Source organism: Amblyraja radiata, chromosome 12 (genome assembly GCF_010909765.2).
Source record: "Amblyraja radiata isolate CabotCenter1 chromosome 12, sAmbRad1.1.pri, whole genome shotgun sequence".
NCBI lineage: Eukaryota > Metazoa > Chordata > Chondrichthyes > Rajiformes > Rajidae > Amblyraja > Amblyraja radiata.
The window spans coordinates 45337973-45365733 of NC_045967.1; the positions used below are offsets into that span (position 1 = coordinate 45337973).

At 44.9% G+C, this 27761-nt stretch overlaps 1 protein-coding gene across 1 annotated transcript; it reads right to left on the minus strand.

Annotated features, from left to right (window-relative positions):
* On the minus strand, positions 1–27761 carry LOC116979151 (serine protease 23-like). Its single transcript, XM_033030667.1, has 3 exons — positions 27463–27761; positions 769–1930; positions 1–727 (listed from the first exon to the last, which is right to left on the minus strand). The coding sequence occupies exon 2, from the start codon at positions 1912–1914 to the stop codon at positions 793–795; it is 1122 nt and encodes a 373-aa protein (XP_032886558.1). The 5' UTR covers positions 1915–1930; positions 27463–27761; the 3' UTR covers positions 1–727; positions 769–792.

The following is a 27761-nucleotide window of genomic DNA, read 5'->3' on the forward strand; positions in this document are numbered from 1 at the left end:
ACATTGGGAAAATAGCCTTGGAAGAAATATGGTGACACGACCAGTCTGAAGAGGGGTCTCGACCCGAGACGTCACCCATTCCTATCCAGAGATGCTGCCTGTCCCGCTCAGTTTCTTCAGCTTTTTGTGTCTACCCACTCTCTAGCCATGTTCGAAACATATTTCTCTGCTTATTTTCCTGGCTTTTCCCTTTCTCAATCGCTTTGCAATTTACTTCACGTAATCTGTCCAAATTAGAAAAATAACTGTTTTCTGTAACCCGACCCAATCAGCGCATGAACTATTGGAGAGGGACAAATGGACAACTTCAGCTAACAGATTTTGCAGGACAAGGGTTGGGACTAATGTGTTTCTCTAACCTGAACATCCCATTAACTTGGTGACTGAGTATGTTTTTAAACAAATATTAAGCAAATGTTAGATTTTAAAAACTTTTTAACATCAATTTTCAATTAATTGCTATCATCAACTGGAAAATGTTAGGTCTTGAGTTCCAGCCTTCTCCCGTGCCTTGAGCTATTCAGTTGCAAATTTGGCAACCTTAACCTTAACGCAGCAAGCGTTGATGTATTAAAATTCCCCAACCTCGATCTGTGAGAAATGCTTTCACCGGTAGCCCTACCCTCTGTAGTATTATACTAGTCATCTTGTTGAACAAACCAATGTGTGGGGGATTAAATCATTGTTTTAATTGAAGGTTAGAAATGGAAGGGACGTTTTGCTGTTCCTTGTAGCAAAGATCCTATAGCGGAGCTATAAGATCTTTGCCTTGTAGTGCTTTTTTAATTGGTGTCAATTGGAATGGCATTCACGGTAATTCCCTTTGATCCAGTAGCAGATCTGTGCGTACTTCAGTGGTGTGATGCGGACTGCCACGTTGTAATCCTGCTGGACCCCATTGAGATCCACCCACTGGTGTCCCGAAAATATGCCGACTATTTTCCTTTCCCAGTGGTGTTTGTCCGGCAGCCACAGCTTGGCGTACACACCGGAGCCGCTGGAGCCGGGCTGGGCATCACAGTGTTGGTAAATGAGATGGGGCGTCTCGTTGATGATGGGGCAAAACCGATACACTAGTTGCCCAGGCCGGTCACTGTCAAATCCAGAGAAGTGGATTCTGTTGCCCGCTACTTGGGCTGGAGGTGGCATAACTGTCAGCTCCATGTAAGCCCTTCCATGAGGCCTCTTCAACTCCAGTAAAGCATAGTCGTAGTCCATGCTGAGCTCATTGTGAGACCGTATCCAGCCTCTTGGAACCCGCGTGCGTTTGACCCTCGACCACCTTATCAGGAGTTTTGGTGAAGGCTTCGCGCGTTTGGGCGGCTGCATTTTGAGGTTCTCTGTTAAAAACCCAACCTTCAGCTTTTTCGCTCCCTTGACGTAATCTTTCCCGTCGTGGATACAGTGGGCGGCGGTCAGGACGTGCCTGTCCGACACCAGGATGCCCGTGCAACCGGTGGAGATTTTCACCGTGGTGGAGAAGGGGAAGCTGAGCGGGAAATGCTTGCCGCGAATGTCGAACCTGCCGTCCACCCCGAAGATCTGCCTCTTGCGCCTCGTCCCCCTCGCCGCCCGCCGCGGGGCCTGGGGTTGTGAGAGCGGCGAGTCCACGCCAGAGATGTCCACTCTGGTGAGGGTCCGAGTGCCGTTGAGGTAAACGGTCTCGTACGCAAGGTCTTCCTTCAAGTCCTCCAAGGTCGGGTGCGTCTCTCGCCACAGGCACCCCGCGTCGCAGTGTGTGATGAGATCCTGCCTGGCCACGGCCGAGAACCGCGGCTTGACCAGCTTCACTGTTTCTTGCGGCCGGAACACTGGCATCTTCTGCCCACCCCAGCTTGTGTTGGGGCCAGTGTTCGACGCCCGGGACTGGTTGGCAAAATGCAGAATAATCAGCAGCATCTGTAATCGGCCCATCCTGAAGACCGGTGCCCTGTTCAAACAAAAGACAACATCAGTTTTTCTGAGCGAGGGCTATATGTATATATATATATATATATATGTGACGACTTGAGTTGCAATAATTCTCCGCCACAGATTGCAGTGGAGGTCAATTCACTGGATGTTTTCAAGAGAGAGTTAGATATAGCTCGTAGGGCTAACGGAAACAAGGGATATGGGGGGAAAAGCAGGGGCACTGATTTTGGATGATCAGCCATGATCATATTGAATGGCGGTGCTGGCTCAATGGGCCAAATGGCCTACTCCTGCACCGATTTTCTATGTTTCTATGAATATAGATAGGGTAAGTGCACAGATCCTTTCACCCAAGGTATGGGAATTAAAACAAGAGATCATATGTTTAATGTGAAAGAGGCAGGATTTAATATGGACCTGAGGGGCAACTTTTTCACTCGGAGGATGGTTTATTTATTTAGCGAATGCAAAGTCCTTTAGCCAAGCAGAGGATGGTGGATATAGGACATGAGCTGCCAGAGGAGGTAGTTGAGGCAGATGCTGTAACATCTGTATTTTGGAGATACAGCATAGAAACAGGCCCTTCGGCCCACTGAATCCGTGCCGACCAGCAATCAGCCCATACACTAGCGCTACCCTACACACGAGGGAGAATTTACAATTTCCAGAAACCATTTAACCTACAAAACTGTATGTTTTTAGAGTGTCGGAGGAAACTGGAGCACCCGGAGAAAACCCACGCGGTCGCAAGAGGAACGTACAAACTCCGAACGGACAGCACCCGTAGTCAGGATCGAACCCGGGACTCTGCTGCTGTAAAGCAGCAACTCTACCGCTGCGCCACTCTGCTGCATTCTGTGTACTATTTTACGTTCTATTACAAGTAAATTCTCAATTGTGCTGTGAAGCAGGGAAAAATGCAACTGATATTTTATCAAAAAGCAGGCCCAAGTTTATGTGCATATTGTAACCATGGAAGCTGCTTGAAGACTTTCATAATGATTTTGGTTATGTTATTAACCAAGTGGATTTACTTCACACAATATCATCATCATGCATGGCACAACCTGTTTAGCTAAAGTTCAACACACAGCATTCACATTTGGCTATACTTTTGAAATATTTCACCACAAATATAGTTAATATGGTACACAAAAATGCTGGAGAAACTCAGCGGGTGCAGCAGCATCTATGGCGCATTAACCAACCTGACCTCCCGGTGGCTCAGCACTTCAGCTCCCCCTCCCATTCCGTATCCGACCTCTCTGTTCTGGGTCTCCTCCACGGCCAGAGCGAGCACCACCGGAAATTGGAGGAACAGCACCTCATATTCCGCTTGGGGAGTCTGCATCCTGGGGGCATGAACATTGAATTCTCCCAATTTTGTTAGCCCTTACTATCTCCTCCCCTTCTTATCTCTCCCTCAGCCCTCGGGTTCCTCCTCCTCCTTTTTCCTTTCTTCTTCCCACCCCCCATCAGTGTGAAGAAGGGTTTCGGCCCGAAACGTTGCCTATTTCCTTCAGCTCCATAGATGCTGCTGCACCCGCTGAGTTTTCCAGCATTTTTGTGTACCTTCGATTTTCCAGCATCTGCAGTTCCTTCTTAAACACATAGTTAATATGGTACTTTTAACACTTCACTGCCTGACTATTCAACTAAAATAGGTTGCATGTAACTCTGTCATTTTCTGATTATTGAATGTTATAATACACAGCAAACAGCCACTGAGATCACTATAAAAATCTTGTTTACGTTCGAAATTGCCATTTAGTTTAATTATGCCAAACTGATTTTCTTGGAGTTTAACAATCAAAGTTAAAATATTTTAACTGGATTCTCTTGGTTTATCTTGCTCTTTGAGATTTAAATTTTTTTTTTTACTGAACTTCATGTGGAAAAAGACACATAAAAATAACAGAACTTTTCTTTGGCCATATCAGATGAAAAATAATTCATTGATGTAACTGATCAACAGGACAATTTCAAAAAAGAAACAAATTTGACATTTGTCAAAATGTGAATGGTATTAAAGAATATTTAACTGGTTCATAATTCTTTTTTGTCTGGCATGTAATGGTGGTCTTGATTCATCAGGTCATATGATAGGAGGAGAATTAGGTCATTCAGCCCATCAAGTCTGCTCCACCATTCAATTATAGCTGATCTACCTCTCCCTTCTAACCTCATTCTCCTGCCTTCTCCCCATAACCCCTGACATCCGCACTAATCAAGAATCTTTCTGGCACTGCCTTAAAAATATCCATTGACTTGACCTCCACAGCCTCTGTGGCAAAGAATTCCACAGATTCACCACCCTCTGACTAATTTCCTCCTCATCTCCTTCCTAAAGGAACGTCCTTTAATTCAGATGCTATGAACTCTAGTCCTAGACTCTCCCATTCGTGAGAACATCCTCTCCACATCCACTCTATCTAAGCCTTTCACTATTGGGTAAGTTAATTCTAAACTTCTTCAATGAGTATAGGCCCAGTGCCATCAAACGCTCATCATATGTTAACCCACTCATTCCTGGGATCATTCTTGTAAACCTCCTCTGGACCCTCTCTAGAGCCAGCACATCCTCAGATATGGCGCCCAAAATTGCTCACAATATTCCAAATGCAGCCTTACCAGCGCCTTATAGAGCCTCAGCATTACATCCCTGCTGTAATGGATTCATTTGTTTAAATAACTCCAATGCAAAATTGTCAGAATACACTTGGTTTCCAAACCAGGGCATCAGAGATGTCCTCATTCTTTAGGGAACGGGTGTTCCCCTCTTCTACCATAGATGAGGCTCTCACCAGGGTCTCTTCTATATCTCGTAACTCTGCTCTCACTCCCCATCCCTCCCACTCATAACAAGGGCAGAGTCCCCCTTGTCCTCACCTTCCACCCTACCAGCCGTCACATACAACAAATAATCCTCCGACATTTTCGCCACCTCCAACGGGATCCCACCACTGGCCACATCTTCCCATCTCCTCCCTTTTTGACTTTCCGCAGAGACCGCTCCCTCCGTAACTCCCTGGTCAATTTGTCCCTTCCCACCCAAACCACCCCCTCTCCTGGCACTTTCCCTTGCAACCGCAGGAAATGCTACACTTGTCACTTTACCTCCCCCCTTGACTCCATCCAAGGACCCAAGCAGATTTTTCAGGTGCGGCAGAGGTTCACCTTCACCTCCTCCAACCTCATCTATTGCATCCGCTGCTCTAGGTGTTAGCTGCTCTACATCAGTGAGACCAAGTGTAGGCTTGGCGATCGCTTCGCCCAACACCTCCGCTCGGTTCGCATTAACCAACCTGATCTCCCGGTGGCTCAGCACTTCAACTCCCCCACTCATTCCGAATCCGACCTTTCTGTCCTGGGCCTCCTCCATGGCCAGAGTGAGGCCCATCATACATTGGAGGAACAGCATCTCATATTTCGCTTGGGTAGTTTACACCCCAGCGGTATGAACATTGACTTCTCCAATTTTAGGTAGTCCCTGCTTTCTCCTTTCCCCTCCCCTTCCTAGCTCTCCCACAGCCCACTGTCTCCGCTTCTTCCTTTCTTCTTCCTGCACCTCCCCCCCCCATCCCCACATAAGTCTGAAGAAGGGTCTCGACCCGAAACTTTGCCTATTTCCTTCGCTCCATAGATGCTGCCTCACCCACTGAGTTTCTCCAGCATTTTGTCTACCTTGGTTTTCAAAGGTCTCCCAAAATAACCTTTGAATCCGTTAGTAAACTAATGCGTAGGAAGAAACTGTAGATGAAAGAAGGGTTTTGAACCGAAACATCACCCATTCCTTCTCTCCAGTAAAATAATGCATACTGTGGTTTTGTTCCCTGTAAAGTCTTTGCTTTCCTGTAGATGGGAGTAGAGTTCTGAGAGAGAAGCTGCAACCACACTGCAAAGACACTCTATGCCAAATAAAATGCCTGAAGAAGGGTCTATCTTCAGTTTAAACCAGTATCTGCAGTTCCAGCTTACACAATGAAATAATTTCCTGTTATGAAGCCTAATTATTTTTGGCTGCAGCCACTTGGCTGTTGCTTATAAGAGATTAGAGTTAAATTAAATATTTTGTACAATCAGACCAAGGAAGCATACTTTATAACTAATGGAGCCAATGGGAATGTTTAAACATTTATTTGCTCATCACCCCTGTTGTATTAAATCGTGACCCATAGCCAAAATAGTGTCATATGCAGGCAGTCTAAGTGCAAGAATGTATATATATTTAAAAAACAAATCATGAAATCATGAAATAAGTCTTTACCAATGTCTTACACAGAGAGTGGGGGAATCTCTGGAATTCTCTGCCACAGAATGTAGTTGAGGCCAGTCCATTGGCTATATTTAAGAGGGAGTTAGATGTGGCCCTTGTGGCTAAAGGGATCAGGGGGTATGGAGAGAAAGCAGGTACAGGATACTGAGTTGGATGATCAGCCATGATCATATTGAATGGCGGTGCAGGCTCGAAGGGCCGAATAGCCTACTCCTGCACCTATTTTCTGTGTTTCTATGTCTTCATTGGCTGTGGTGTGATTGCATGCGTCTTAATGAACCTAGAGAATAGTGAGCCTGGTTCTCTCCTTATTTTGAGGATGCAAATCTGTCTTGAAGGACAGAGTCTGTTCAACCTCTCCCTGTAGCTGAAACCTTCTAATCCAGGCAACATTCTGGTAAACCTCCTCTACACCCTTTCCAATGCCTCCACATCTTTCCTGGAATGGGTTGACCAGGACTGCATGCAATACTCCAAATGCGGCCTAACCAAAGTCCTTTGATGCAATATTGAATAAGATGTAGGATTACAAGCCTCCTTCAGTTTACTCCACCATTCTACAAGATCGTAGCTGATGTTGCCTTGGCCTCAACACCACCACCCTGCCCTCCCCACATACCCATTGGATGTAGAACTGTACAGCACAGGAACGGGCCATTCAGCCCACAAAGACTGCCGAGCATGATGCCGTTAAACTGATCTCATATGCCTGTATATTATCCATACCCCTCTATTCCCTGCACTTCCACATGCCTATCCAGAAGCCTCTTAAACGCCACTATCATATCTGCCTGCACTACCACCCCTGTCAACGCTTCCCCCCCCCCCCCCCCCCCCTTGTAAAAAAAAACTTGGCAAGCAAATCTCCATTAAACTTTCTCCCTCTCACTTTATAGCTATACCATCTAAATGTTGAACATTTCCACCCTGGGCAATGGTGCTGACTCTTTACCCTATCTGTGTCTCATCTGTCAAGTCTCCACTTAACCTCTGACGTTACAGAGAAAACAATCCAAGTCTATCCAACCTCTCCTTGTAGCTGAAACCCACAAATCTGGGCAACATTCTGGTAAACCCCCACCTCTGTACCCTTTCCGTTGGCTCCACATCTCTCCTGTAATGGGGCGACCAGAACTGCCGCAATACTCCAAATGTGGCTTAAACAAATCCTATAGAGCTGCATCATGACTTCCTGACTTTTCTGTTCAATGCCCCTTGCATTCCATGTACCTTCTTAATCACTCTATCTCGTTGTGCTGCCACCTTCAGTCAGTGAGCTATGAACTTGGACTTCAAGATCCCACTGCACATCAATGCTCTTAAGGGCCTTGCCATTAACTATATACTCTCTCCTTACATTCAACCTTCCGAAGTGCAACACCTCACACTTGCTCGGGTTAAACTCCATCTGCCATTTCTCTGCCCATTTCTGCAGCTGGTCTATATCCTGCTGTATCTTCTGACAGCATTCCTCACTGTAAGTCTCTCAATTTTGGTGTCCTCCGCAAATTTACTCACCAACCCATCTACAGTTACGTTTATGTCACTGTATATATAGTGAAGTCCAGTGATGAGTTCTGTGATGAAAAACACCAAGTGAGTGAATGAAAAATAGTTTTGGTTGAGTTGTTAATTATAATTATTTGCTGGTACTCGTTACTTTAAAGGGAAGAAGTGCAGTCTACGCAAGTGTATATATTTATAAGAACGATATCACATGATATGGCATTTGATACATTATCGTAGCAGATATCGTGGTAACTTGAGAATCTACTGCCTTACTCTTGATAATTTAACTTTTGTTATTTGCCTCTGCAAGCAACTTTCTAAAGAGTCAATAGATACCACATTTATACTCTCCTTTGCTGTTTAAAAGTAGTTTATAGCTTCAATTTGTTCACAAGAATCAATTGAACTCATCCTGAAAATGCTATCACTGAGGAGGCCTTAGCTATAAACTCTGACTTGGATTTTATGATCTGAGGTCACCTTCAGCAGGGTGGGTTACATTTGTGTATCTGCCCCTGCCACATTCCCAATCCCTGCATTAAGAAGGTACACAAAAATGCTGGAGAAACTCAGCGGGTGTAGCAGCATCTATGGAGCGAAGGAGATAGGCAACGTTTCGGGCCGAAACTCTTCTTCAGACTGATAGGGGGTGGGGGGAGGCGGGGAGAAGAAAGGAAAAAGGAGGAGGAGCCCAAGGGCTGAGGTAGGAAGGAGAGGAGACAACAAGGGTTAACAGAATTGTGAGAATTCAATGTTCATGTCATCAGGATACAGACTCCCCAAGCGGAATATGAGGTGCTGTTCCTCCAATTTCCGGTGTTGCTCACTCTGGCCGTGGAGGAGGCCTAGGACAGAGAGGTCGGATACGGAATGGGAGGGGGAGTTGAAGTGCTGAGCCACCGGGAGGTCATGTTGGTTAGTGCGGACCGAGCGGACGTGTGCGGCGAAAAACGATCGCCAAGCCTGCGCTTGGTCTCACCGATATAGATCAGCTGACATCTAGAGCAGCGTACCTGCATTAAGAAGGTTCTTTGCTCTTTGGGAGCATGTCTTGGAACAACATGGACTACTGCCGCAGAGGAAGAAGGTGCAAGTTACTGAGCAGCTTGAAGAATAAATAACATGTTCGCGACTGGGTCTTTGGCTACTGTTAACTGCTGGAAGGTGGACATTCAAATTGGATTACTGATCTGCTGCTAGGTCCTGTATGGTTAACAATGAACGGACCACTGATATGCTGACTGTGTGTCTGAAAAAGGTTCTCACCCAAAACATCGCCCATTCATTCTCTCCAGAGATGCTGCCTGTCACGCTGAGTTACTCCAGCGTTTTGTGCCTCTCTTCTTGTGTGGATTATGGGTGAATTTTCCAACAGAGGCTGAATTGTGGGTTTATAAAAAATTGTAAACCGCCTTTTAAGAAATAGTTTGTAATTTTGTAAATAAAGCATTTTCAGCCCTCATGTAAACAGGAAGGAGCGATGTTGCAGTCTGTCTTGATTTGAGGGTGGTGTTATTGCTCTCTGTTCCAGTTGAGACAGTGGTACGTACAGCTGAGGGGCAGCACAGTGGCACAGCAGTACAGTTGCTGCCTTACAGCGCCAGAGACCCGGGTGCGATCCTGACCACGGATGCTGTCTGTATGGAGTTCGTATGTTCTCCCTGTGACCGCGCGGGCTTTCCTCCGGTGCTCCAGTTTCCACCCACACTCAAAAGACATGCAGGCTTGTAGATAGACACAAAAAGCTTGAGTAACTCAGTGGGACAGGAGCGAAGGAATGGGTGATGTTTCAGGTCGAGACCCTTCTCTTGTAGGTTGATTGTAAATTGTTCCTCATCTGTAGAATATAACTAGTGTAGGGGTGATCGCTGGACGGCGTGGACTCAGTGGGCCAAAACGCTTGCTTCCACGCTGAAAATTAAACTAAACTGAGTACCTGTATAAGTTAGTTGTCAATATGTTGGATATACACACTCTATAATAACGGCCTGCTGATTATGGAGATCATGTAGTTAGTTCAGGCTGACCACTAGCAAAAATAAGGCTTTACAATTGTATGGGTGGGCTGGTGCTGGTGGGTGAGGTAGTCTCTCTTTGATGCTGCCTAATGGGAAAGAGTATTTCCAATGGGGAACCTTTTGTGATATTGTCTTCTTTTACAATAAAGCTTTAACAGAGGATTTTGCACGAAGCCTCCTGACTAGTTAAATGGAAGTGGAAAAGAAAGAAAACAAGTAAAGCTGATTGACGATGACACAAAAATGCTGTTATCAATTTTGCTACAGGGCTGTTTAAATATTAACCTGGAAACAACAGCCTTTTGTACCCATTTCCCAGGGATGGGTAGATACAAGTGCCAAATTGGCACAAACATGTGGAAAGTTTGCCTGGACAATTGAATAATGTCATTTTGGTATAATTAACTGCAAGCTGCCAAACAATTCCATTGGCATTACGAAACCTGACATGGGCAATGATACAGATAGAAATTTCACGGGACAAATCGTCCTCTTATTTTTCCAATTACTGTATTTGTGCTTGGCATCACTAATCACACGCAACCAATGAAAGATGTAATTATCTTTAATCATGACTTCAGTGGAGCCACCCTTACGCCACAAGGATGAAGTAACTGTTTCCCATGCCAGCCGGCATGTGTGGATATTTATTACAATTGGATAAATTAATGCCAGTAGTTTAGAATAGTGACAAATGCTGTGCTGTGGTCACTGCTCAAGGAGAACTGGTTTCATATCTCTCATACTTGTTCCACTTGGAACCACCAGGAACAGTCATAGAGTCATGGAAACACACCCTTCAGCTCAACTTGCCCACGCCGACCAACATGTCCCATCCACACTAGTCCCACCTGGCCCATACTCCTCTAAAGCTGTCCTATCCATGTACCTGTCAAAATGTTTCTTAAATGTTGCAATAGTACCTGCCTCAACTACCTCCTCTGGCAGCTCAGTCCATAAATTAATAGATACACACCCTTCATCTCCTCATTCAGAGACTAGAATTGGACCCGTGTCTGAGTGATAAAATGTCATTTGCTTTGTTGAGTTGAGTTTCTTCAATGTGTGGGAAAAAATCCCTTTCTAGTTTCCATCCTTTAAGTTTCACACGGCGTTTGAGCTTGCCATATGTTTTGCAATCTGTGTAGTTGAGAGGCTGTGTTTAGCTGGGGAGTGCACACAATACACTGGAGATGAGTTGCTAGTTCTTGTCTTCTCTGCATGGGTTTTCTGTGGCCAGTTGAGGAACTCAGCCTGGAACATTGTCAGCACAATGGAATGAAGGATAAGTTGCCATGGTTGTGCTCTCCTTTGGCAAAGTTGTTACATCTAGTTAATCTAACCTGATCAAGTGGGCTGTTGCCCATTAATTATTTCAGTAAGCAAAACAAGAATGATTACAGAATAATGCTTTTAGTGCCAGACATCAATGCTATTGTAATAAAAGTTTCAAACATTGCATAATTTGCAAAGAAAGAGCCTTACCACAGCCCAGAACCAAATCAATCATTTAATTTGACAGAGTAATTATGGGATATTTTTCTTTGGTTTATTTTGCAATGAGAAAGAAATTAGTATTTTATAATAGGAAAGTTTTAGAACTTGATGAAAATGTAGCACGGAACTGAGGAGAGACCCGGCACAAGTATATCAAAGGTTCAAAGGTTGTATTTATTGTCACATACACCTAGGTGTAGTGAAATTCTTTTTGCCAATGCAGCACATAAAAAAGAATACAAACATAGCAATAATAAATAGTTTCAACATAAAAACATAAAAACATCCCCCCACAATGGTTCCCATTATGGGGGAAGGCACAAAGTCCAGTCCCATCCCCAATGTTCACCCATAGTCGGGCCTATTGAGGCCTCCACAGTTGCCTTCACGGAGGCCTGATGTTCCAGGCCATCCTCGCCGGGTGATGTTGTTCCGGCGTCGGGAGAGTCCTCTCAGCGGCATGGGAACCCTGGAACGGCCGCCTCCCTACTCGAGACCGTGGCTTCCGGAGCCGACAAGGCCGCGCCGAATGGAGCTCAACTGGCGATCTCGTCGCGAGATCCCAGGCTCCCGATGGAAAGTTTCAGCGCCGCCGCCCGCAGCTCCGCGATGTTTTTAACGCCGGTCCCAGCTCACCGGAGTTCCAGCGCGGCGACTCAGGCAAGGCACCGCCCGCCCCGCAATGGCGCTCCAGCGCTGCACCGCCGTCCTCACACCCGCAGCTCTGCTGCCGCCGCCGCCGGTGCCGCCGCCGATGCCGAGGCTCAGGGCGGTCCCCTCGCTCCTCGGACCCGCAGCTCCGCAGCCGCCGCCGATGCCGCCGATGCCCCGGGCGATCCCCTCAGGAAACGCCGTTCCAGGCCCGCTGGTAGGCCGCGAGGACGGGTCGAAAGTGCAGCCCGGAGAAAAGCTGCATCTCCGACCAGGTAGGGACCCTGAAATTTAGTTTCCCCCTTCCCCCCCCCCCTCCCCCACACCTAAAAAAGATAGAACTCCTCAAAAACAAAACACTAAACTAACTAAAAATAAGAAAAAAGATGAAAAAACAGACAGCTGCAGGCTAGGCAGCCATACCCCCTACAGGTCGGCGCCTACATAAAATTATGAAAGGCATAGATAGAGTAGGCAGTCAGAATTTTTTTCCCCAGGGTGTAAATGTCAAAGAGTCGAGGGCACTGCTCTATGTTGCAAGGGACAAAGTTTAAGGGAGATGTGTGGGGCAAGTTGTTTTGCACATAAGGTGGTGGGTGCCTGGAACAAGCTGCCAGGGGTGGTGGTGGAAGCAGATATGATAGTGGTATTCAAGAGTCTTTTAGATGGGCTCGGATACGCAGGGTATCATGTGCAGGCAATTGAGATTAGTTTAGCTTGGCATCATGTTTGGCACAAACTTTGTGGGCCGAAGGGCCTGTTCCTGTGCTGTACTGTTCTATGTTCTATGGACTGCGACAAAGTGGTAAGTTGAATAATGCTGGGTTAGCAGCAGCGTTTACTCAGCAGGTTGATGACCATAGATTGTATTTATTTCACAATAGTTTTCATTTTTAGCTCTTAGTTTAGATATACAGCATGGAAACAGGCCCTACAGCCCAATGAGTCCACACCCTTCAGCCCAATGAGTCCACCGATTATCCTTTCTAGTTCCATGTTATCCCACTTTCCCATCCACTCCCTACATACATTAAAGGCAATTTTTACAGGGGCCATTGAACCTACAAATCTGCGCGTCTTGGCATGAGGGAAAAATCTGGAGGAAACCCAAGGGGTCAATGTTATGGTAAATTTCCCCATTGGGGAAACTCCCCCACAGATTAAGCATGTGTCTGAGTTGTACTGGGACCAGCTTTGCTGCCTGATCACAATACCATCAGAATTACAACGCTAAGAGATAAGGGGATTGGAAGATTCTTGTGAACGTTCCATAAAATGTACATTCCATGATATTGGACATGGTAGGAACAATGCCTGTCATCCATGCTTGGTCTTTTATTGGAGAGGCAACATTTTATCCTATAGCGTTAGTCATCGAATTACCTCAAAGTATCAGGACTTTTCTTTGCAATGAGAGAATTTCCTAACCTTTTAATTACAATTGCATTTTAAGCAGTGCCAAAAAAGTGCATTTGTTTCATGTTGAAAATAGAAAACTACAATTGATTTTGTTTCATGAAGAAAAAAGGTGAAGAAGTAGATAAAATGCTGGGCTTATGTAAGGAGCTAATGTAAATAACAGGATTCCTGGGCTATGCAGCTTCACAATCTTGATTAGTACAGGTATCTGGGGTTATGGGGAGAAGACAGGAGAATGGGATTGAGAGAGAAAGATAGATCAGCCATGATTGACTGGTGGAGTAGTTTGATGGGCCGAATGGCCTGATTCGTTCCAGTCGCATGGAAGTTACGATTCTACATTGTAACCGAATGTGTGATTTTCTTTCCATGATTACTTCTACTGCTGTAGTTGCCCTCAAAAGTGACAAAGTTATGTATATTTTACACTTAGTTAATTGAGCAAACTTTGTCATCACAGGTCAAGTTGGGGGGAAGTTCCCCCCCTGCCACGGGTACCATGTGATCCCGTGCTACCTGCTTCATGGTCAGATAGTCAGCAACTAAACCATCTCCCCCACCTGGTTTGCCAGGTGAAGAGGGGGCTGTGGACCCCCAGCAGGACCGAAAACCTGTCAAAGGACGGATGAGCTCCTAGCGAGCCAAAGGCCATCCACACTTCAGTAGAAGTTGCGATCGCTGTCGGACATAGCATGGTAAGGCACCCTGCCCGTTGATGTTTTCATGATGATGATGATGATTGCTATCCTACCTATTGGATTGCAATTATATTGGAAAACAATATACAAATTCTCCAAAGATACCCACAATTAGGAAATTAATTTGAATTAACTTTTGTCGCTGGTACAGTGGTGCAGCATCGCTGCCTTACATTTCCTGAGACCCGGGTTCGATCCTGACTATGGGTGCTATCTATACGGAGTTTGTACCTTCACCCTGTGACTGCATGGATTTCCTCCGGGTGCTCTGTTTATTGTTTATTGTTCTAGTTGGCCTGGATTGGGGTCGGAGAGGAATTTCCCGGATTTTTTTCCCGAATTGGACCTGGGTTTTTATCCGGTTTTTTGCCTCCCCCAGGAGATCACGCGGTTCTTGGGGTGGAGAGGGGAGATAGCGGTATAAAGGGGAGGGTAGTGTCTTGTGTTCTGTGTCTTGTGTCTACTGTTTGTGGGTAAGGGTGTCTGTTTAGTGTTCAGCCATGAGCGAATGGCGGTGCGGGCTCGACGGACCTGGTGGTCTACTCTCGCACCTACTTTCTATGATTCTATGACAACAAGAGGAGTTGAGTACAGGAGCAAAGAGATCCATCTGCAGTTGTACAGGGCCCTGGTGAGACCACACCTGGAGTATTGTGTGCAGTTTTGGTCTCCAAATTTGAGGAAGGACATTCTTGCTACCGAGGGAGTGCAGCCTAGGTTCATAAGGTTAATTCCCGGGATGGCCGGGATGGCGGGACTGTCATAAAATGGAGCGACTGGGCTTGTATACTCTGGAATTTAGAAGGACGAGAAGGGATCTTATTGAAACATATAAGATTATTAAGGGTTTGGACACGCTAGAGGTCGGAAACATGTTCCCGATGTTGGGGGAGTCCAGAACCAGGGGCCACAGTTGAAGAAAAAGGGGTAAGTCATTTAGAACAGAGATGTGGAAAAACGTTTTCACACAGAGAGTTGTGAGTCTGTGGAATTCACTACCTCAGAAAGCAGTGGCCAATTCTCTGGATGCTTTCAAGAAAGATTTAGATATAAAGATAGCGAAGTCTGGGGATTATGGGGAGAAGGCAGGAACGGGGTACTGATTGTGGATGATCAGCCATGATCACATTGAATGGCGGTGCTGGCTCGAAGGGCCGAATGGCCTACTCCTGCACCTATTGTCTATGTCTCTGGTTTCTTCCCACACTACAAAGACGTACAGGTTTGTAGGTTAATTGGCCTCGGTAACATTGTAAATTGTCCCTACTGGATAGGATAGTGCTAGTGTATGGGGATCGCTGGTCAGCATGGAGTCAGCAAGCCATCGGGCTTGGTTCTGTGCTGTACCTCATAAGTCTCGAATAAAGTCTTTTGCTAACAGCACCTTTGAAGATTAATTTTAGCTGCTTTACTAGAGGCACAGTTGAGAGAATTCTGTTCTGCATTTATTTCATTGAATTACCGACCCTGGGCCTGGATGATGTGGCAGTTAGCAGCTAATTTGTGGACTTGATCTAGCTGTGATTAATGCAGATATGTTTGGAATTTTTGACCCCTTTTTGAGGCGATAAATTATTCCCTGTTGAGTATATTTAAGACAGAGATCAACAAATCTTTGTGCTTCGGGGAAATCAAAGGATTTGGGGGTGAGGTTGGAAAGTGTAATAGATCAGAGATGATATTATAAAATGAAGTATGCTGTCCTATAAATGAGTTTATAAAACTGTTGCCTTCAAATGTGTCATGGGGCTGTTGTGAAGCATCTGGTGCTACAGGCTGTTTTTGCAGTTCCTTTCGTGCTTTATGAACTAAACATTGCCAGCTGGGATAATGGGAACTGTGGCTTTGTTTTCTGTTTGTGCTTCAGTCTGTTGGCTTGGTGCTGAGGAAGTTCTGTCATGCCACAGTGTTGTCTTTCCTGGGAGAAATTAAACAAATGCCACATCTGCAACGATAATATTCCAAGACACTTCTTCAAGAAGAACAGGGGAAGTTTCCCAGTCCCAGTATTTATCTGTCAAACAGTGTCAAAATATTTCTCATGTACATAGATGTAGAACTGTGACTCTGCACTTGTCATTCTACCAGTTTTCTAGAGTAGGAACGCCTCTCCCGCATTTCAGCCTAAACTTTATTGCAACATATTTTTATACATCCCAGGCTTCTAGTACCACCTCCCACCTTGCCCCTTGCAAAGACACTATTCCCTACTCTCACAACTCCAACATCTGCTCCCAAGATGAGGCTTTCTGCTCTAGGACAATCTAGATGTCCTCGTTCTATATTAAACATGTCCCGTCCCCCCCCCCCCCCCCCGCCCCTTCATAATAAGAGGAGTTGAGTATAGGAGCAAAGAGGTCCTTCTGCAGTTGCACAGGGCCCTGGTGAGACAACACCTGGAGTATTCTGTGCAAGTTTTGGTCTCCTAATTTGAGGAAGGACATTCTTGCTATTGAGGGAGGTTCACCAGATTAATTCCCGGGATGGCGGGACTGTCACATGTTGATGGAATGGAGCGACTGGCTTGTATGCGCTGGAATTTAGAAGGATGAGAGGGTATCTTATTGAAACATAAGATTATTAAGGGATTGGACACGCTAGAGGCAGGAAACATGTTCCCAATGTTGGGGGAGCGCAGAACCAGGGGCCACAGTTTAAAAATAAGGGGTAGGCCATTTAGAATGGAGATGAGGAAAAACGTTTTCACCCGAAGAGTTGTGAATCTGTGGAATTCTCTGCCTCAGAAGGCAATGGAGGCCAATTCTCTGAATGGCAGTGCTGGCTCGAATGGCCGAATTGCCTACTCCTGCACCTATTGTCTATTGTCTATTGTTGTCATTGATGGATCCCTCACCAGTGTCTCCTCTGTGTCCCATAGTTGTGCCCTCTCCTCACCTCTCCCCAGAACGAACAAGGATAGAGTTCCCCTGGTCCTTGCCTTTCAGCCCCATCAGCCTCCACATCCTCGGAGTGATCCCACAACCTGTCGCAGCTTCCCATTCCTACCGCTACTGCATTCCATAGAGACCACTCCCTCCGCAACCTTTTGGTTCACTCATCCCTTTCCCCCCACCCCGGGTACTTCCCCAGTAACACCTCTCCCTTGCACCCACCCAGGAACCCCAGCTTTCCTTCCAGGTCAGACGGAGATTCACATGCACCTCCTCTGTCTGACCTTATCTACTACAATCAATGCTCCCAACATTACCTCCTGTACATCAACAAGACCAGGCTTACACGAGGCCTGCTGGATTTCTTGGCTGCTATCCATTTCAACTCCCCTTCCCATCCACACAACAACCCTTCTGTCCTGGACCTTCTCTCCATTGCGTGTGAGTTACATTGAAACTGGAGGAACAGCACCTCATAGTCCACTGGTAGCTTACAACCCAATGATATAAATATTAATTTTTCCACTTTTAAGTAACTAACCAATAACCTCCCTCCTCCCTTTTCCTCCTCACTTTCTTCCCTATGCCCCACCTGTTTTCCCACCTATTTCTCCCAACTCCCCCGCCACTCTCTCCCCCTCTAACATTCTCTCATCCCCTTTCTCTGGCCTCTTCTCTCCTTATTTCACAGCCTGTTGTCTTCTTTTCAGCTCTGGCATTTTTCCGCACATCTACCATACCAACCTCCCTCAGCTGTTTGTTTAAGAAGGAACTGCAGATGCTGGAAAAATCGAAGGTAGATAAAAATGCTGCAGAAACTCAGCGGGTGAGGCAGCATCTATGGAGCGAAGGAATAGGTGACGTTTCGGGTCGAGACCCTTCTTCAGACTGATGTGGGGTTGGTGGGGGCGGGAAGGAAGAGTCTGCGCCTCTTCCTTTCTTCTTCCCGCCCCCACCACCCCCACATCAGTCTGACGAAGGGTCTCGACCCGAAACGTCACCTATTCCCCCATCTGTATCCACCTTTCACTTGCCTGGCTTTGTCTCACCCCTCCCCCCCTCCCACCTCCCAGTCAGTATTCTCCCCCCTCCCCCCCACACTGCTATCAGTCTGAAGAAGGTTCCCAAAGTCATTCAGAAAAGGATTGTTCCAAAGATTCACAATTAAGATTATTTTTTCACACAAAAGGCAGTGAATTATCTTTGATGTACTCAAGGCAGAAACCACAGCACCGGAGACCTGGGTTCGATCCTGGCCTCTTGGAGTTTACATGCCCGCCCTATGACCGCATGGTTTACCTCCGGGTGCTCCGATTTCCTCTCACAACCCAAAGACGTGCGGTTTTGTAGGTTAATAGGCCTCTGTATATTGCACCTAGTATGCAGAAAATGGATGAGAAAGTAGGAAAACAGAACTAGGTGATCGATAGCCGGCATTGACTTGGTGGGCCAAGGGCCCATATCCATGCTGTGCCTCAAAACCAAAGCAAAGTGAAGGTATTTGATGTACTGAGCCTGTGTGGCTCTCACCTCTGGAAGCTTCTACTCTAACCCTGAATCCATGACTTTTATCATGCCTTTTAATGATGTTGGTCATATCAACTGGTTGTAATAAGGAGACCCATATCCTAAAACCCCTTGTGTGAGAAGTTCCTTTGAAGTTCCCCATGACGTTTCCAAGTTGTTCCATGGTTGAAACCCCAGCATTTATCATCGCAAACTACCTCATCATTTTGCATTTGATCATTTTACTAGATTAAAACTATTATTTTAACAACACAAGTGTGACGAGGAGTGGGAGAAGAGGAGTGGGCAGAGTATACATCAGGAAACTACACGTGCAAGAATAATGACTTTATAATACTACAAAATATCTTCATTTAAAAAAAACCTGTCAGAACATACGAAATAAAAGCAGGGGAAGGCCATTTGGCTATTCTATCATTCAAACACATCTTTTACCTCAGTGCCACTTACTTACACTGAATCCATCTGTCTGGTTTCCCTTAACATGTAAAAATATATTGGTTTCTGCCTTTCACTACCTTTTGTATGAAAAAAAAATCTTAATTGTGAATCCTTGGAATAATCCATTCCAGAAGGTTGTTATTTTGTGCGTCCAAGAAATACTCTAATTTTGAAAGAGTGGGCATTGATGATGAAATCTTTGATTCTGAAACTTCTAATTGTTGACCTGAGCTTCAGACATTTTCCAGTCCTGCTAAACTGATATAGCTGGAGGTACACAAAATTGCTGGGGAAACTCAGCGGGTGCAGCAGCATCTATGTAGCGAAGGAAATAGGCGACGTTTCGGGCCGAAACCCTTCTTCAGACTGATGGGGGGTGGGGGGGGGAGAAAGAAGGAAAAGGGGAGGAGGAGGAGGAGCCCGAGGGCGGGCGGATGGGAGGGTGGGAGGAGACAGCTAGAAGGTTAAGGAAGGGGAGGAGACAGCAAGGGCTAGCAAGTTTTTTAAGTTTCAGCAAGGCTACAAGATGTCAATATTACATATGTGCAAACAAAAGGTTTAAAAAAAAAACAATTATTCTTTTCCTTCTTTGGTGGGGAAATAATTCTCTGCACGACTGCGATTACCCCTCAGGTTATGCTTGGCATGATGACTAGCTTGCCGGATGCATCATGATAGGTGATTGTTAACAGTTTAACGCCCAAGGTTCAAATGAACAGAGGAAGCTTTATCTTTCATGTGACTCATGGTTCACCTGAAAGTACCTGACAGGCTAGCACACATCCAGCATCACCTCTCATTCACAATGTGCAATATATCTGACCTAAAGGTTTGTTGAGGTGATAGAGATACCCAGTGTGCTGGTTTTGGGGGGGTTGTATCGGATTACAAAACCACCTTAATGCTTCAGGTTAACACACTTTCATTGAAACTGGTAGTCACATGGGGCAATTTCTGTGGAATTCTCTACCACAGAAGGTATTTGAAGCCAGTTCATTGGCTATATTTAAGAGAGAGTTAGATGTGGCCCTTGTGGCTAAAGGGATCAGGGGGTACGGAGAGAAGGCAGGTACAGGATACTGAGTTGGATGATCAGCCATGATCATATTGAATGGCGGTGCAGGCTCGAAGGGCCTACTCCTGCACCTATTTTCTATGTTTCTAATTTACTTGGTATTAATTCTGCCTCTCTCTCCATAAATACTGATTATTTCCAGCATTTGTTTTTTTTAATTTCAGATTTCCAACATCCACAGTAAAGGGTAGATAGTCATTTAGTTAACCGTGATTTCATAAGTTCATGTCACAAGAGCAGAATTCATGTCATTGAATAGGTAATGTGGGCCTCAACTAGTAATCATAAGTTCATAAGTTATAGGAGCAGCATTAGACCATTCGGCCCATCAGGTCAACTCTGCCTTTCAATCACGACTGATCTATCTTTCCCTCAACCGCATTCTCCTGCCTTCTCCCCGTAATCTTTGTCACCCTTACTAATCAAGAGCCTGTCAATCTCTACTTTAAAAATACCCAATGACTTGCCGTTTACAGCCGTCAGTGGCAATGAATTCCACAGATTCACCAGCCTCTGACATCTACAGTTCACTCTACATTTCTCCTTGTCTGACATCCCTTTTGTCTTCTTTTGATCTCTGGCCTTTGTCCACTCATTTTCCAATCAAATTCCCCTCCCCGTATCTAGTCTACTTCCCTCATTCAGTCTGAAGAAGGGTCCCAACCCAAAACCTCGCCTGCTCATTCCTTCCACAGATACTGCCTGAGTCACTCCAGCACTTTTTGTTTTACTCAAGACATACAGCAATGCAGAGGTAGAGGTGGGAGAGGACTACGGAGCTGGAATGAGTTACTTGCACAGAATAAATTTTTGATAAACACAGTTTAGATAAATATTCACTATTGAATCTTGCTATTGAGGGAGTGCAGCGTAGGTTCACAAGGTTAATTCCCAGGATGGAGGGCCTGTCATATGCTGAGAGAATGGAGCGGCTGAGCTTGTGTATACTGGAATTTAGAAGGATGAGACAAGATCTTATTGGAACGTAAGATTATTAAGGGTTTGGACACGCTAGAGGCAGGAAATATATTTTGGGGAGTCCAGAACCAGGGGCCACAGTTTAAGAATAAGGGTAAGCCATTTAGAACGGAGATGAGGAAACACTTTGTCACACAGAGTTGTGAGTCTGTGGAATTCTCTGCCTCAGGGGGCGGTGGAGGCCGGTTCTCTGGATACTTTCAAGAGAGAGCTAGATAGGGCTCTTAAAGATAGTGGAGTCTGGGGATATGGGGAGAAGGCAGGAATGGGGTACTGATTGTGGATGATCAGCCATGATCACATTGAATGTCAGTGCTGGCTTGAAAGGCCGAATGGCCTACTCCTGCACCTATTGTCTATTGATACATCAGCAGAGGGAGAAGGGTTGATAGTAATTAAGTTTCCTTGTCTGTATCCTAACTGAAGTAATGAGGCTTCATGGATCAAATGACAGCGTTGAGGATGCATAGAGGTGCACCTACCCTGACAGTATTCCCCATTACCCCAACTCCTGTGGGCGTTCCCAGCAGGTCGAAGTGGATATACCTGGAGACGGTGATGGAAGAGTCAACCAGGCCAGTGTTACGAGTGTGGCTGCATCAAACTGCTGTCAACAGTAAGACAGTCCTCCCTAGTTTGATATCAAGACAAGACAAGTTTTATTGTCATCTCTAAATTGTAGGGAGAAATAATTTGCAGGGTCCACTGACATAAATGTGTTTTGTAGAAACATAGAATGAGGATACTGTTTAATACACTAAAGGGCACAAAGTGCTGGAGTAGCTCAGCAGGTCAGGCAGCATCTCTGGAGAACATGGATAGGTGACTCATCCGGTCAAGACCCTTCTTCTGACTCAAACAGTAACTACAGCTCTTCATCCCTTAAATGTGTTTTTCCGTGTCCAGCTTCTATCCAGGTTAAAATTTAAAAGGCTGTTGGGTTTGTTTTGCCTATAACATTATATTGGATTGAGGGCCACTTCAAGGGCAATTAAAAGTAATCATACTGGAGTCACACATAGATTAGGCTGGTGATGGCAGCAGATGTCCTGCCTTCCAACCAACTTTGACAATCGGATATTTCAGGATAACTTCTCCAGATACCATTCCAGAATGTATAACTGAATATATATCTCTTATTTCTACAATGAAATTTGAACCAGATGAGTCATTCAAGTATATAAATTACTAAAGGTAGACACAAAATGCTGGAGTAACTCAGCGAGTCAGGCAGCATCTCTGGGGGAAATGAATAGATGATGTTTTGGGTTGGAACCCTTCTTCAGACTGAAGTACTAAGTTACTAGTTCAACAGCATGACCAGCACTAGCTTACCCTGTCCTGGACCCCATGTCACTTGGCCCCTATATTCATACCAAATAGGTCTATGTCTGAAATGGGAAGGCAGGACAGATTAATGACAATAGTCTCTGCTGACAATAGTTGTAGATGGAGTCCTGGTTCAAATAGGATAACGAGGACTAGTATATAAGGGCAATTTTAAAGTGAACCCAATAACTTGAAACATTCATTCATAAGTAGCAGTATGCTCTACCAGGTACAATTATTGAACGATACAGCACGGAAATAGGCCCTTCATCCCACCAAGACCATCACACACTCTGTTCACACTAGTTCTATACTATCCCACATTCACATCCACTCCCTCCACACCAGGGGCAATTAACCTACAAATGTGCGTGTCTTTGGGAAGTGGGAGGAGAACGGAGCACCCGGAGAAAACCCACGCGGTCACAGGGAGAACGTGCAAATTTCACGCAAGCAGCACGGGAGGTCAGGATCGAACCCGGGTCTCTGGTGCTGTGAGGCAGCAGCTCCACCAGGTAATACAATCTTAGATGTAGCAAATAAATCAATCCCATTGGAACTGTTTTCTGGCTTTATGTGTATTTTTTATATCACTTTTGTCATTTATCTATTGACTGGGTGTGTTAAGATGAGAATGATGATATGGGCACTTATAGTCTATTTGCTATCCAAGTATATTCATAGAGTTGTAAGAGACTATGGATGCAGTAATCTGGAGCTTAAAAAAAACTGCTGAAGGAACTCAGGCAGCATCTGTGGAGTTTGACGGATAGCGGATGTTCCTGCGTCTCATATGAGCAACAAGCTCATCAGGAAGGCTGGGAGTGGAGGTGAAATCATTGGAGGATCTTGGACAATGATCCTCCTCAAACTGCGGAGCATCTTGGACAACACAGCTCACCCCCTCCATGACACACTGGTCAACCTGAGGAGCACCTTCAGCAACAGACTGGTTCCACCAAGATGCAGTACAGAACGCCACAGGAGATTGTTGTTCCCCTGTGGCTATCAAATGGTACAACTACTCCCCCTTCATGTTTCATGTATCTTGTTGTGTTCTATGACTGTTGGCAGACCAATTTCCCTCCTGGGATAAATAAAGTTCTATCGTATCGTATCGTATTGTAGAAATATCTTGACCCAAACTATCAACCATCCCTCTCCCTCCGCAGATACTACGTGTCCGATGATCTTGTACCCAGAGGGCATGGGTTTAAGGTGAGAGGAGAAAGATTTAATAGGAACCTGAGGGGTAACGTTTTCACGAATAGGGTGGTGGGTGGAGAGAACCAGCCACTAGAGGAGGTAGTTGAGGCAGGGACAATCACAACATTTAAGAAACATTTAGGTTTCAAAGTTTTCAAAGGTCTTTTATTGTCACGTTTACCAATTAAGGTACAGTGATATTCGTATTACCAGGTACATGGTGCCTGGATAGGACAGATTGGGAGGGATATGGGCCAAGTGAAGGCAGGTCGGACTAGTGCAGGTTTGCCAGTGTGGGCAAGTTGGGCCAAAGGGCCTGTTTCCACACTGTATGACTCTATGACCTGCTGAGTTCCTCCACCAGTTTGTTTCTTGCTCAAGAGTATTTGTAATATCATTGCCACATTGTTTGTATTTGATGCTTCAAGGGCTTCTACCTGTGTTGAAATTACCTGGTGGTCGTGCTGCCAAATCACAGAGGTGCAGGTTTATATTTCAGCCACACCATCTTGGTGGAGCCCAAGCTCTTCGCTCCAGGAGAGGGGATATAAACTGGAGAGGATTGTCTGTAGATTGCAATTGTTCATCTCCAAGCAGCTGTTCAGAGCAGATACAACAGAGACGCTAGCACTGGTCAGGCACCTGCCTTCTCAGATGCGGTTTGCATGTGTTGTAGAGCAACGAGGGACTCGGGGGGGAAACTAGAGGAAGTAATAACTGTTAAGTAAAAAATTTACAATTGTCGTTTCAAAAGCAAAAGTCAAAGCACCACCGGATACTGAGTCATACTGTAGAGAAATGCTTACTGTCTGCCTTTAGTCTACACTAAATTAGTGTATCTTAGTCAAAAGAGCATTAGCAAAGAATAGGCTACGTTCAGTGTCCCTGGGCTAAGAGATCAGACTGGAGGCCCAGATCACCAAGAACTGAATAGTGCATTTTGTGCATTTTGTGGGTGTTGCATGAGAATAGTCAAGGGCCTGTCCCACTGTACGAGGTAATTCAAGAGTTCTCCCCAGTTTTCCCCTGATTTGAACTCGGAGAATGTCCGTAAGCGGTACGTAGGAGTTCGTGGATGTCTCGTAGCGGCTCGTACGAGTAACGGTAGGTGCTCGGGAAATCCGGTAAACTCGTGAAGTTTTTTCAACACTGTGAAAAATGTCCACGAATAAAAAAATACGTACGAGTAAAAAAAATGGTTACTTTTTACTCGTACGAGCCGTTACGAGACATCCACTAACTCCTATGGACCCGCTACGGACATTCTCCGAGTTCGAATCAGGGGAAAACTCGGGAAAACTCTTGAATTACCTCGTACAGTGGGACAGGCCCTTAACTGTCTTGACTCCATACAAAAACAGAGATGCATTGCGGAGGCTGTATAAGGCGCTGATCAGACCACATTTGGAATATTGGGGGCAATTTTGGGCACCATATCTGAGGAAGGACGTGCTGGCTCCAGAGAGGGTCCAGACGAGGTTTACAAGAATGATCCCAGGAATGAGTAGGTTAACATATGATGAGCGTTTGTCGGCACTGGGCCTGTACTCGCTGGAGTTTAGAAGAGTGAGGCGGGATCTCATTGAAACGTACAGAATAGTGAAAGGCTTAGATAGAGTGGATGTGGAGAGGATGTTTCCACTAGTGGGAGAGTCTAGGACTAGAGGTCATAGCCTCAGAATTAAAGAATGTTCATTTAGGAAGGAGATGAGGAGGAATTTCTTTAGTCAGAGGGTGGTGAATCTGTGAAATCCTTTGCCACAGGGGACTGTGGAGGCAAAATCAGTGGATATATTTAGGGCAGAGATAGATAGATTCTTGATTAGTACGGGTGTCAGAGGTTACGGGGAGAAGGCAGGAGAATGGGTTAGGAGGGGGAGATAGATCAGCCATGATTGAATGACGGAGTAGACTTGATGGGCCGAATGGCCTTATTCTGCTCCTAGAACTTATGAAAAACGGTAAATAAAATTGGGAACTCCACCCTATCTCATCGCCCACCCACCTCACTCCATTGACAAGAAGTGAAAAGAGAAGGAGCACGTGGGTGGTGTGAGCTCGCAGTTGCCACTATTATGGCTACACCACCCAATGAAATTCTCAGAGCGTTCTGCTAATAAATGGCCCAGAACGACATGATCCAAGACAGAAACTCTTCCAAACCCCACCATGAGGCAACAACACTCTTTTAATTTGAAGAGACGGTCTATTTGTGAATAACCTCCTTGTGGGAAGAGTTTGCTTTGGCATTCATTGATTTTGGCACAATGATTCCAAACAATCATCCAGAAATAATTACCAAACAGCTTTCTTTAGTGAAAAAAATGTTATCATTTCCATTAGTCATTAACAAATGCTAGCATTGTTGGTTATTGATGTGACCTAATCCGATGAGATAAACAGTATATGAATAATTTTATCTGCGTGCATAAGCACATTTCAAGTTAAACAAAAAAGCTAGGAAATGTAACCCAGGGTCATTTCAGTGTGTACTCATCATTGTACGTTTGTGATGACATTGTGTTGAGAGCATTCCAGTGAAGACGCTAATTTGGTTTTATTTGAGATGTTGATGTGCATTTCCTATTTCAGAACTTTTTAAACTGAGACGAGTAGAACTCACCAGGAAAAAAAACCTCTCGTAATATTGGCAGCTTTACAACAGCTTGTAACTTGAGAGGTTTAATACCGCAACGTGTGAGCTTTCTAGAATATGCTGCACTTTATTGTTTTATTTCTGTGCAATCCTCGCCAATTTTAGAAGATACGACTTTCGTTTCAATAAAACCTGGGTAGAACCAAATCCTGAGCTCATAAGGACCTGCTCTGGGAGACATTTGCCAGATTCGTAAGTGAAAATGGCAGGTGAGAGAATGAGGTTGAGAAGCACTAAACCTGCACAGTGTAGGTGCTGCAAGCAAGACAACAATCATAGCAATCACCCGTATCATTCGGAGGTTAAATTAAACAGAGCAAGTCTCTCATTCTCATTGTGTGGATTTTGACAGGCCAGGTCGTCTCTTCTCTCATCTTAATTCGGTTTTTAGTCTAGTTTAGTTTATTGTCACTTGTACTGAGGTACAGTGAAAAGCTTTTGCTGCGTGCTAACCAGTCAGTGGAAAGACTATACATGATCGTACAAGCTTACAACTGAGCCATCCGTAGTGTACAGATGCATGATAAAGGGAATAACGTTCAATGCAAGATAAGTGTCTGAAGAAGGGCTTCGGCCCGAAACGTTGCCTATTTCCTTCGCTCCATAGATGCTGCCGCACCCGCTGAGTTTCTCCAGCTTTTTTGTCTACAGTGCAAGATAAAGTTTAGTGAAGATAGTTCGAGTTTCTCCAATGTGCCTCCATATTCCAAATGGCCCTCCAAATTTGTTCCAACTTCAACTGGGCCACTGTCCAATTCCTAATTAAACAACTTAAATAAAATACAAATATTATCCTGGTACTCGATTGTCAACCAGCTTGTGAGTTTAAATGTCACTTGATGAAATATGTTTGATCCACTTGATATCACTTTGGAGTCAACAACACAATTGAAAAGATTAATTACTTTTACGTTTGAAATTTGTTTATTCCTCTTTCCATTCCATACTCTCCTCAATTTTCTAATCTTTATGCAGTTTGGAAACATTTGAAAAACTAGTTTAGCATTTTCCTTGATTTAATCTTGCCTTTCCTTCTACATTCGTAATTATCACTGGCGCTTTGCGCAATGGACCGCGGTCTTCATCTGGGCTTCTCGTGGAAAAATGTATCATATCATCATCATTAAGTTTCATTTTAGCCTAACTCTCTTAATAATTACGATCAGCTAGGAACAACAAAGTGAAGTTTTCTCCCTCAAGTTTTATATTGAGATTTGTATTGCCTGCTTCTTAGTAAACAGACTTTGATTGTTCTCAGAATTCAGCTGTGTAAAACATTAGCAACAGATGTTACAACCAAGTGACTGTGATCCATATTTTGATTTTTTTTCAATGCATACACTGCATTCAACAGTACATTAAATTAAAATTCCTTACCTCAACCTTAAAGGAAACAGTATCACTAGTCTTTGTTCAGCTCCAGTTTGTGTCTCCTAAGATTTAAACTCAAATCAATTTCCATTTCACAATGCAATTGTCTCCTGTCTTTCTCTGTTGCTTTAAGTTCATATCACTTGCATTGCACACAGCCAGCAAAAGACCTCTGCATCTGGGATTAGATCAGTCGCACTGTGTCGGATCCCGACTGCTGGAATCTCTCTGTTTCTGTGCTGGTGAACTCTAACTATGTTTGAATACTTGTTCCTTGCTGGCTGTGTGGGAGTTTGCATTTTAAA